Source organism: Gavialis gangeticus, unplaced genomic scaffold (genome assembly GCF_001723915.1).
Source record: "Gavialis gangeticus isolate Ggan-Ray unplaced genomic scaffold, GavGan_comp1, whole genome shotgun sequence".
Classification (NCBI taxonomy): Eukaryota; Metazoa; Chordata; order Crocodylia; family Gavialidae; genus Gavialis; species Gavialis gangeticus.
In genome coordinates, this window is record NW_017729019.1 from 8,880,423 (window position 1) to 8,891,732 (window position 11,310).

The following is an 11,310-nucleotide window of genomic DNA, read 5'->3' on the forward strand; positions in this document are numbered from 1 at the left end:
TGTGGCACCTCGCTTCCATGCATACTCCTTGGGTATTGGGAAGCTTCCCGGGGAGACCAGCATTGCAGATGGGGAGATAAGCCCAGAGGAGCAGCAGCTCAATCTCCACGACCTGCCAGGTCTACGGGGGAGCGGGGAAGAGAATCCAGGCCCTTGAGTCCCAGTGCAGCGCTCCAGCCATGCCGAATCGTGGGCCCCTCTCTGTCTCCCTGTACTTTGATTGCAGAAATTCCTTTCCTGGTTCACTTTCTGTAGCCAAGGTTTTCAAAAGTGGAGAGTGATTTGCGGTGCCTCAAATTACTGGCTCCCATCCTCAGCATGCTGCGAAAGATGGGGCCCTTTTTGACCCCTTGGGTAGGACACCCGTTCTTACTAGCCAGCTCTGAAACCTTGGCCTCCATTGCTGATCCAAGTGGATTCACTTACGCTGCCTTTCCTCTGCTTCATCCCATTAGCATCCAGACATGTATGAACGAGCAGTTCTGAGAAAACCCCAGCAGAAGGCGTATGGGGTGACTGTAGATCTGTGGAGTATCGGGGTGACCTTTTACCACGCTGCCGCAGGCAGCCTCCCCTTCATCCCTTTCGGAGGACCTCGCAGAAACAAAGAAATCATGTAGGTAGATCTGTTGAGAGGGCAGTGCCCGAGGTAAATGTAGTTGCGCCTCAGCTTGAGGAGCGTGGCGTGGACGAGCGCTCGGGAACCAGCTTGCGTGTTTAGTGTAGCTCTAACAACGCCCCCCCCATCCTGACCTGCCGCTGAGCTGCTAACGTGGTGCCGTGCCTCGACCCAGCCTGCGCGCCTCGCTCCGGTTCTGCCGCATCTCCTGCCCTGAGGACACCCTGCAGCTCTGCCAGCGCCTCCCCGTCCGTGAATCTTTTTCCTAGTCCTGGTTTTGTCCCTGGTTTTGTTTTGGCCTTGGATGCCTGCTGATACCCGTGGCACAGGCCTGCCATTTTAGCTACATGCTCTGCGCTGTGCTGCTGTTACCAACGTGGAAGTGACTGTTCAGCGTTATTCACCTTAGCTCATTTATAACTTAAGGCCATAAGCTGAGGCCTCCCAGAACCAAACAGAATGCAACATATTTGGGTACTGAAGATTTTGCTGGACTGGCTCTCTCTTGGCGGTCCTGCCATTGACCATCTTTGCCATATCCCCGTAGCACTGGGTTGTCGGACACCTAGGCCTCCGGAGGAGCCTAGTCAAGGAGCACGTTGGTGTTGACTGGGCCCTCAGTTAGGTAGTTGGTAGCTGCCTCGTTAGCATGCCTGGCCTCTTGCTTGTGCTGATTGGCTTGGTTGTCCATGCGTGATCTGGGCATCTCTTTGTTTTTGATTGCAAGTCTGGTTCTCTAGATGGAAATTCCTCCCTGGAAAGTCTGGCTTTCTCTTCCGCTGATCCGTGCTACATCCTGTCTCTGCCCCCTGGGCGTTAACCGTTGCATTTGCCAAGCCTGGCAACAGGAATGCACAAGCAGGAGGTCGCTGGCCCATTTGCCCAAATGAAGAGAAATGTAATTTTGTTTTTGGTAGGTATAAAATAACAACCCAGAAACCTGCTGGAGCAATCTCAGGTGTCCAGAGGCAGGAGAATGGGGCCATCGAGTGGAGCTACGAGCTGCCTGCCACGTGCCAGCTCTCTGCGTGAGTATTTGAGGAGATGGAGTCAGGGCGCCAGTGGGAAGACCTGTAGCGTCTCCTTTCTAAGAGCCCCTCCTGTTCTTGATATACAAGATCAAACCAGCCAGTGACTTAGGCACAGAAATCCTGTCTTGTATCAGAGAAAAGCATCTGATTACGGCCTGCTCTCAAGATGCCCAATTCAAGGGGGTGTAGGTATGCTATCCACACCTTTCCCCTGGTCGTGCTCCTTTCATATAGTGCCTTCCAGAGGGAAGAATGAAATTAAACTACCACAAATGAGATATGAAATATGTATGTGTGCTGCGAGAGGTCTCCAAGCTGTCTCTGGGGGAGTGCAGTTGGTCTTGGGTAGCATAACTCTCCACTTCCTCAGTGCATTTTCCCTTCTGTGCCTTGTTCTAAATTTGAGCATGCCCCAGCATTGAGCACCCAGAGTGGTTAGACTGGTTGGGAGTTTTCTTACGAGACATTTTTTTTTCCCCAACAGAAAAGGCATTGATTCACCCAAAGCAAGTTTTATCTGTTAGGAAAAACGTCTCAATTCTTGTGGGGGAAGGGATGTGCCCTAACCACTTGGCTATCGGTGGTTCTGAGGCCTCGCTGTCTTGCTTAACCTGGTGCAGAGCCCTTCCCTCCCATCCATATCCAATGCTATAAGGTGAGGGTTCAAGGATACCAAAGAGGTTCATATTCACTCTCCCTCTTCCTGCCTGTGAGCCTGATCAGTGACTGTTTAATCTCAAGCCTTTCAGAGTGGAGATTAGGGAAAACCAGCTCTCTGGGTTTCATTCGTTTGCAGAGTCCAAGTGGTAATGGAGCATGTGGGGACATGCATGTGCCAAGCCCATGGATGTGGGATGAACAATGTCGGGGGCTGTGGTGAGCACACCGAGTGAATCCCTAATGACAGAGCACAAGCTACAGATTGCGGCAGGCTCATCTTGGGGAACTTTTCAGCTGTGCCAGAAAGTGTAGAGCAAATGTTGCACAATTGCACAACTTGTTCTTACAAGTCTGGATTCAGCTTCCTCGTGCCCTGGCTGGAAGGGCTGCCGTGGACAGCAGCAGGAGTTGGATCAGGATCAGGCCCCTGGGGGGACATGGTAGACATCATCTGCATGTGTTGAAACCTTTTCCTAAAAGCAGTTTGTAGCGTCATCTGCGTTTGACAGATGGGCAAACTGGGCAGGGAAGGGGAAATGATTTGCCCAAGGTCACTGGGACATCAGTGGCAGAGCTTGGCCAGGTCTCCAGTCCAGGGTCCTTTTACTGACTCTTGCTGCCTGCCTTCAACACACACGTGTGTGTTCGTGCAGGTAAATCTTCCTTGTTCATCTTTCCTGCCCATTTAGGGGGCTGAAGAGCCAGCTTGTCCCGATCCTGGCCAACATCCTGGAAGTTGATCAGGAAAAATGTTGGGGCTTCGATCAGTTTTTCGCAGAAACCAGTGACATCCTGCAGAGGATAGTGTTCGATGTCTTCTCCTTGTCGCAAGCCAGCGTGCACCGGGTCTTCATCCACTCCCACAACACGTAAGGGCCCCGTCACCCTGCAGGGAAGGCCTGGTTGGGGAAGATCTGGGAGCGGAGCCCCACAGTCCTACAGCCCAGCCCAGAGTTTCCTTAGAGGCTTGTTGCAGAGACTTGAAGGGCAGATCCCTGTTCTCTATGCACCTTGGCCAAACCTGCTGGAAAAGCTCGGTTCCAGGCCCGCACATCCAAGCCAGGCTCTGTTTGTGGACTCACGTTATCTGGAAGTAGTTTTTCAGTGCTGTCCCCTGCCCGACTACCGCCCTCTCCAATGGTGGCTGCATTTCAGCGGAGGAGGAAGCAATTTTAGGGTGTGTGTTTGCTTTATGCTGGGCATGATCCAACCCTGGTGAGGTCAATGGAAACACTGCTACTGATTTCACTGGGTCCTGCGTCAGACCCACACTGCTTTGAGGTGAAAGGCCCCAGGCTGCGCTGGGGCAGTGGGAATATGAACGAATATATGGAGGTGACCTAACAATGCTGCATGCTGCTGGACCTCAGCTGAATTGCCCTTGGTGAATGGCTAAGATTAGGATTTGGGGGGGCTGAAGACATCTTGGGTGCTGATGACCTCATCTCATTTCCCTTCCTCTTTTTTTGTCTTAGTACAAACATATTTTTAGATGCTGTCTTCAGGCAAACAAATACAGCCCCTCACCATCAAGAATACTTTTTTGAAGGTTACCCATATGACTTGGACCCCAACCTCCAAGCCCAAAATTTCTCCAGGACCACCAAAAATAGCCCTCTGACTTTGCTGAGCACTGAAACAGAGGATCCCATAGGAGTGAGATACAGAGATCGTGAGTACAGTTAGCTTGTAAGATGTACCCTTGTGTTTCCTGGGCAGCCAGCTGAGTTTCTGTGAGCTAATTTTCCGACTTGCATATGTCACATGTATGGTCACGCTTGCAATGCGTGCCCATGAGACGGAGGCTGTGAGTGTTTCTTTTGCATCCTCACTGCAGCGGTGCAGATGATTAGAGCAAAAAGCAGTAGAGAGGAAGAGGCCTTTTGTGGTGGGGCAGGGGAGGGTGCAGGACCTGTGGTTCACCGAAATGAGCACAAGATGTCAGTGTTGATTCGCTGAAATAGAGCGGCAAGCGAACGTTTCTGCTAATCACGCTAACGTGGCTGGATGCTCAGCCTGGCTGTGGCTGCTGGTGACACGGTCAATCTAGGCATGAAGGCCTAAGCACCGTCTCTGCTTTCAGCGGCGCACGACTTCCCAAAGTTTGTCCCGAAGGTTGATGTCATAGCTGACTGCAGCATAGCAAAGGTACGTGTGGGGCTCCTGCTTTGGGCAGACGGAGGGATTGGACATGGCGCGTGCGAGCTCCCGAGCACTCAGCGTAGGGGGCTGTTTTGCATTCCAGGGTGTCCTCGGTGCAGTTCACCAGACGCTGAGGATAGCCCGGTCGCTTCTGAAATGTCAAGAGTTTATCCTGGGGGGGCTTCACTGTGTGGTGTAAGTACAGGGCAGTAGGAGCCATTTGGTTTCTTTTGCCTTTGTGTAGTAACGTCTTATGTTCAAGCATCACTTGAATGCGTTGCAACCAGCAGGATGCTCCAGGCACGTTCCAAGCCCTGCAGAGCTGCTGTGTAGGCGCCAAGGCTTTGCAACATCGGTCAAGTGTGTATGTAATGTTATGTGTTGAACAGAAAGCAATTAAAGCTCTTCTTTCAGCTGTAGGGACTGAGGGTGGGGGCAGGGGTGGGACGAGGGTTAGACCCACCTGCATACTTCTCCCTTCAGAGTTTTATTCCAGTGGCGTTTCAAATGGCATCTCGGGCACTGTGTTCTCACGGCCGGTTCCTGTTGGGTCAAAAGTTCTCAGTTCACTTCTGGGCATGCTAATGAATATCCCAGTATTAAAGTGCTGGTGCAGGGTCTTGCCTATTTGGGCTTTCAGCTATCTGGGGAGGGACTGACTCTCCCTATAGGTATATACAGCACACTGGGCCTCAGTATCGGGTAGATGAGAACTATGCTCTAACAAGCACTTTCCACCCCTGGTCTTCACGAACAGTGAAAGGAAACCATCAGGCATACGTTTGACATGGTAGAGAGGTCAGAGGGAAGTTCAGTTGCATTACACAGACTAGCTCTATAGAAAATGTGGAGGAGATGAGGCTGCTCGAGGAAAACCTTCTCAACCCAGAATTCTGTCTCTTGGCAGCGAGAGCCTCAAATCCGAGTGCTCAAAGGTGCTGGAGAGGAAGGAAACGGCCGTTTTGATGCTGACCTGCTTGCAGCGTACCAACGAGAAGACCCTGGTGGTGTAAGTGCTGCTTTGCTGCTGTCGGTTTGTGGCAATGAAGAGTGCAGGCCCTAGTCCAGAACGTGCATACGCGCGAGCCTTGCTCTGAGCTACGCACGGTGACACGGTGGGTGAGGAGCTCGCAGCATTTCTCTGTGCAGATCCGGCCTTTGCCACGGGAGCTCGCAGAGTGGCTGTTGTAGCTGTCAGTGTATTAGGAAATAAGGGTGGGAACTGGAGAGAGCATTCTGGTGCCTTTCGAACACAAGCGCCGCTGGAGGTTGCTGGGATTTGTGCTTTTCAGGCATTTTTAAAGGGCTTTTATAAAACTCAGCTGGAAGCCCCCAGGCTGTGGAGTGGGGAGTCTGTCCTATGACCCCTTATTAATGTATTGACCCAAAGGCTGTGCTCTCTTATGACTCTCCTGTCATGCGTTTTCCGCCTTTTGTACTGAGAGAGACACTGCTCCCGTGTGTGGGAGAGATTTGTTGGGGGCGTCTCAATGGGTGGAAGGTACCAGCTTATCTAAACCCCAGGAGGGTGAGCAGGCCCTGCCAAGATGGCGACAAATGGCCCGTTGGACAAACAAATGAAGCGGGAGGGATGGGGTCAAAACACAAGATCCCAGGGGCTGTTGAGCAGGGAACTCGGCTGCCAGCCTTGGAGAGCGTGAGGTCTTTTGTTATACCCAAAACGAGCACGGTGAAGACGGTAAACCGTGCGGTCGTACCGCTGCAGCCGCTGGCTAATGTGCCTTCCTCTCAGATGCTCAGAGTGATTCAGTCCCTGGCTCATTTGATCCTGGTCGTCTGTGCTGAGATCACCAAAACGGTTGCTGCTGGCTGGCAGTGTGCCTGGCAGCCCACAGAGACCTGGATCCAGTCATTCTGCGAGGCAGACTCTGGCAGTGGTCTCTTATGACAGAGATTTCATTGCCTGGGAAGCAGGCGATGGGGGTTATATACCCGGGTCTGTCACCAGTCTGCATAATTATATTCCCTAAGTGGGTGACTACGGTCTTGCTTCATGCAGGTTGCTTGTAGCCACCATACCCCAGAATATGGAGGCGCAGTGGAAGGGAGACCCAGAGCTGGAAAGCAGAAAGGTTTTCCTTGTCCATAGATGGTGGGCAGGAATGAGCAAACTGGATGGTAGCTTGTTCATGTTTTCCACCCTTTTGCTTCAATTTTTAATTCTTCGTCTCCAGTTTCGTATGAGCCTGCAGTTCCCGCTGCCTGGCTGCTGCTCTGGGATCTTCCAGACTGAATATTACAGGGTACAGCTAACGTATCGTAGCCACAGACATGAAGTCAGAGAGAGAAAGCAGAAACCGGTGCCACAGTCTCTGTCTTGGTGCGCGTGGAAAAGAGCAGCCTTCACCTTTATTATCGACAAAATAGGCACTACCGGGAGTGTACCATTAGTGCAATCCCCAGGGCGAGGCCTGTCAGACCAGGACGGGCTCTTCCCAAGGGAGTGGGTGGGATCCCAGAGCCCCCGTCTTCTAGAACCAGCCTGTGCAAAGCCCTGGGGAGTCTCCTGTGAGGAGCATTTCTGCATTGCTTGTGGGGGTTGGACCAGGATGATTTAATGGGTTTCTGCCATCTCTAACTATAGGCTCCTAGCCCATTACGGTGCATTTCCACTGAGCAATGCATCCAGCCTGACCACACTATTCATACTGAAGTGTCTCCTATTTCCATTTAAGAGGCTCCATTAATGGAACATTCATCAGGGACCAAATTGCAGAGAAGTCTTGTGTGATCCTAATAACTACCAAATGCCTCCATTACTGTTGCTGCCGCTCCAGTGAAATCCAAAACCCACCCTCAGTCATTTTGTTCTTGTCTCTTTGTTCTACCATCTATTTAGTGAAAAATCGTTGTGGCTTTTTTTTTTTTTTTAATTATTCTTTGAATTGCTGCAAGGCTCATATTTTCAAAGCTGCTAGGGCTGGTTCAGATGCACGATTCCAATTAATTTCAGTAGGAGTTGTATGTCTCCGTCCCCCAGGTGCCTTTGAAGCTTCCAGCCTAAGAGCGTGGTTTTCCTTTGCGCAGATGATATTTGCCTCTCTGAATCCACACCCTTCTTTAATGAGCTTTGGTTTCCCATCTCTAACAGGTATGAATCTGTATCTGGAAGCAATGGGAACCCAGAGCTGAAGGACCTGGCTGAGGTGAAAGCAAGGCTGCAAACGGTGAGTACAAAGATCCAGTTTTGGGCCTCGGATAGCAGGGCTGAGAGCACCCTGGGGATGGGGTTTGGTACCTTCTCTGATTTCGATGGTGGTACCTGACCTGGACCTTTCTCCCCATCTCCCCGCTTCATCCTCTAGGTCACTGAAGACCTCTGTAGGTACTCTCACAGCATCTCTGAATATCAAGGGACATTGGGTGATATTTTATCTGAGCTGGTAAATCACCGGCGGCAGGCACAAGAAGATAGAAGGTTTGTGGCGCAAGCTTTTTTTTTTTTTTAAGTGTCGTAACATTTTCATAGGCATCTGTTTGCATAGACGCACACAAATGGACAGAGATAGCTGCAGTACATTCCCTGCATTTGCATTTGTGCTAATTAAAGTTGGTGGTTTACTGTATATACCGTTACGGTATGCTGTCAGTATGCCAATACTTTGCACTTAAGTGCAAAGTAATTCGTATTAATCGTGGTGCGATCAGTAGTTCTGATCACAGCACTTCAGCATTTCCTTCTGTGAGCATCTCAGCACTTGGGTAAAGTGTCATCCCTTAGACTTGGGGGGGCGGGAATTTTAAAACATTAAAAACTACCACCAAATTTCTCAGCAGGGCTTTTGCAGTCCTCCCTGATTCTCCCCCTGTTCCCTAAAGGTGGAATGGAGTCGGTGACAGAACTGAGATTAGATCCCAGGACTTGTTGGGCTCCCAGCCCCGAGCCCTACCCACTGGTCTGTGCTGCCTTTTAACCTTGCTCCTCTTGCTGATGGGCTGACTTAATGCCAGATGCGCTTATATGGAACAGGTTTCCCTTTCTGCTGTGAGAACAATTCAATCTCGACTTCCAGGAGAAGCTTGCATCCAAGTGATAGAGCAGTGGGCTGTATTTGGACAGTCAGTTACCAGGCTCTCTTGATCATAAGGATGCTTTATCTTTATTACCTAACACTTGCATTGAGGCTGCCAGTTCACTGGATTATAGAGCGCTAGAGACTGTCTTCTGGTGTTCATAAAGCCAGGGCCTGAGTTTTTTTTCTCGAGGAGGTGGAGCCATCAGATTAGACTGCACCCAGAAGCCTGTGTGTTTCCAGGTACTTGCTGTTTATCCTGAGACAAGTTTATAAGGCAGCTTAGTTTTTACAGCGCGTCTGTCACGGGAAGTGTCACACAGTTCTTTGTGGGTGAATTCAATAATAAGTGAAAGGTAGACCATGAGGTTGGGAGGGAAGCAGCTCTGAGGTGCATGGAGCAAAGGAAGCTACTGCAAGCAAATGAATTAACAGCTATAGCACCCAGGCGGTGTTGGGGGAGGACTGGGCAGAAGGCCAGACCTAAAAAGGAGCAAGGCCGTAGGTGGCAATGAGGTCAGCGGGAGACTGGGGGGGCTGTGTGGGTGGTGGTGAGGCCGCTGGAGCAGGTCTCTGGGGAGGTTTGACAACCAAGCTGTTTTCTTGGACACGAGGCCCTAAATACCCATTTTTTCATGACTCAGTTTGAGGTTTTCTACTCGGGCGCCCATCGCTGGTCACTGAGCCCTGCTGAAGTGGGAGTGATCCCTAGCACCTGGGATCTGTAGATCTCCAAGTGCCTTACAAAAGGGATGGGGGGTTGAATCCATACCCCTTTTTTTTATACAACTGGGAAAGCTGAGATGTGGAGAGGGCAAGTGACTTGACCAAGGTAATCATCCAGAGCAGTGGCAGAGCTGGGAAGGAAGTACAGGCCTGATAAGTCCCAGCCTAGCGCTGTCTCCTAGGCCACACCACCTTTCCAGTGTCAGAGAAATAGGTTTCTGCAGGCTTCGCCCCTCTCTTGCAGTGGGGTTTAACTGGGCACTTGCTTTCCATCCCAACGTGCCTCATGCCCAGCTTCCCACCTTGACTCCACAGCATCCGGCAGATGGAGTGCTGCCTTGAAAAGATGCAGCTCATACACAAGCAGTTCAAGAAGGCCAGGGCATGCATGCGTAAGTAGCTCATGTTTGCAATATCACATTTCACACAGCTCTGAGGCAGCCGGGTAGCGAAGTAATGGAAGAGCGGCATGTCCACCCTGCGCGAAGCAAGACCATGATCCGCTCTTCCTCAGTGGATTTGCTTGGAAGATGCACTGATGGGATTCAGTTCTTAGCAGCTCTGTCTGTCTATGCTAAGGGGACATCTCTACATTTATTAGCAGCTATTGAAGAGAACGACAGGCAGGGGTGCTAAACCAATGATGGTGGATGCCAGGGCGGGTCTGATAGTGGACAGATCATTCTAGATGCACCCGGTTCAGTGCTCTCCCTTAAAGCATCCACTCCTGCTACTGTGTACTGGGCTAGATGGTCCTTAGTCTGACCCAGTACTTAAGTTCTTGTCTCCTTCCTGGCTGATGCCAGGGCAAATCTGTGCAGGCTAGACTGCACCATTTATACAGCACTTTGCCTTGATTTGTGCAGGTCTAATCCTCCTCATAACCCCGTGAGAAAGGTATAGGATGCGATTTCCATTTTGCAGGCAAAGATGACAAGTTAATCTTCACATCAGTTGCGGTGGCAGCCTTAGTGTAGACGCACAGAGCCGCATCTAGCACAGTGCAATGCTGTGCAGAGATCCCTGGGAGACCTCTAAATGATCGAGCTTAGATACGAGGAGCAGTGCAGCCACATTAGCACTGCGCTCCACTTAGGCTAATGCATCCTGCTTCTTGTTTAGAGCTAGATCAAGGCAGGTCTGCACTGTACTGTGTCGTGAGTTGCTCTTGTGGCACAGATTAAAGCTTGCAGGTTTTCAGCCCCCCATTTTAGGTGCCCTCTGTTATGCCACGCTGCCTCCTTCTTAAATGATACAGGTCTAGTGTTTGCAAAGTCAGAGTACTGAACGAAAATGGAGCCAGCCTGTGCTTTGTTGCTGCTGGTGAGTGAGATCTATTTATGATAGCTAATCTTCTGTGTCTTACTGCTGCCCATATAGTGGCAGGATAGCTAGGCTTTTTAAAGGGGTCTCAGGGAATTAGGCATCTAACTTCTGCTGACTTCAGCTCTGTTGGAAAACCCTAGCTGTATCATTCTTCCTGAGTGATCCCTTACGGTGCTGCGATAGAGCTGGGCGTCTTTATTGCTCCCATTTATCAGCCCGTGAGTGAAGAAGCTCTGGATACATTTTCCTGGCAAGTTACCAATGTATATCTATTTTTTTTTTCCTAGGGCTGGCCTATAATGAGGAACAAATACACAAACTGGATAAGTAAGTAAATAGCCCCCTTGTTTCCAGCATCTGAAACACCTGCTTATGGTTAAGAGGCTGGCTGGATGTTTGGCATTTCTGTTTGCATCTGAGAGAGATTTTAAATGCTCTTTATCAGTGGTATGAATGTCTGACCTGTAAATGATTTCCATGTCAATCAGCTTATCAATCCAGGCTCTTTCATAGTAGCTGTCTTCAGGTTAGAGATGGGAAGGTGCAAGGAACCCCAGTGTGAATGTGTTGATATAACGTATATGCCTCAATGGAGAGGGTGTGCTTCTTTCACAAAATGGGGATGTATGTGGGAGGTGGAGGACCATGGATTGTGTTGGGGGATTTTAATTGCATTATTGAAGAGGGTGGGCAGATTGAGATGGGGATGGATAGCACTGGGAGATGGCTGAGGGGATGGATTGAAGACGAGGGGCTCCAGGATGTTTGGGAA

General features: G+C 50.4%; 1 protein-coding gene across 4 annotated transcripts in view; it reads left to right on the forward strand.

The window, feature by feature from the left end:
• Positions 1-11,310, forward strand: part of IKBKE (inhibitor of kappa light polypeptide gene enhancer in B-cells, kinase epsilon) — a 45,922-nt gene that overhangs the window by 21,809 nt on the left and 12,803 nt on the right. For all 4 annotated transcript variants that reach the window (XM_019514016.1, XM_019514017.1, XM_019514014.1 and 1 more), the window contains exons 6-16: positions 456-616; positions 1,537-1,647; positions 3,000-3,179; positions 3,786-3,982; positions 4,394-4,458; positions 4,556-4,647; positions 5,360-5,461; positions 7,565-7,640; positions 7,779-7,891; positions 9,528-9,604; positions 10,826-10,865. In XM_019514016.1, coding sequence (XP_019369561.1) covers positions 456-616; positions 1,537-1,647; positions 3,000-3,179; positions 3,786-3,982; positions 4,394-4,458; positions 4,556-4,647; positions 5,360-5,461; positions 7,565-7,640; positions 7,779-7,891; positions 9,528-9,604; positions 10,826-10,865 — 1,214 coding nt within the window. The remainder of the gene's footprint in view (positions 1-455; positions 617-1,536; positions 1,648-2,999; positions 3,180-3,785; positions 3,983-4,393; positions 4,459-4,555; positions 4,648-5,359; positions 5,462-7,564; positions 7,641-7,778; positions 7,892-9,527; positions 9,605-10,825; positions 10,866-11,310) is intronic.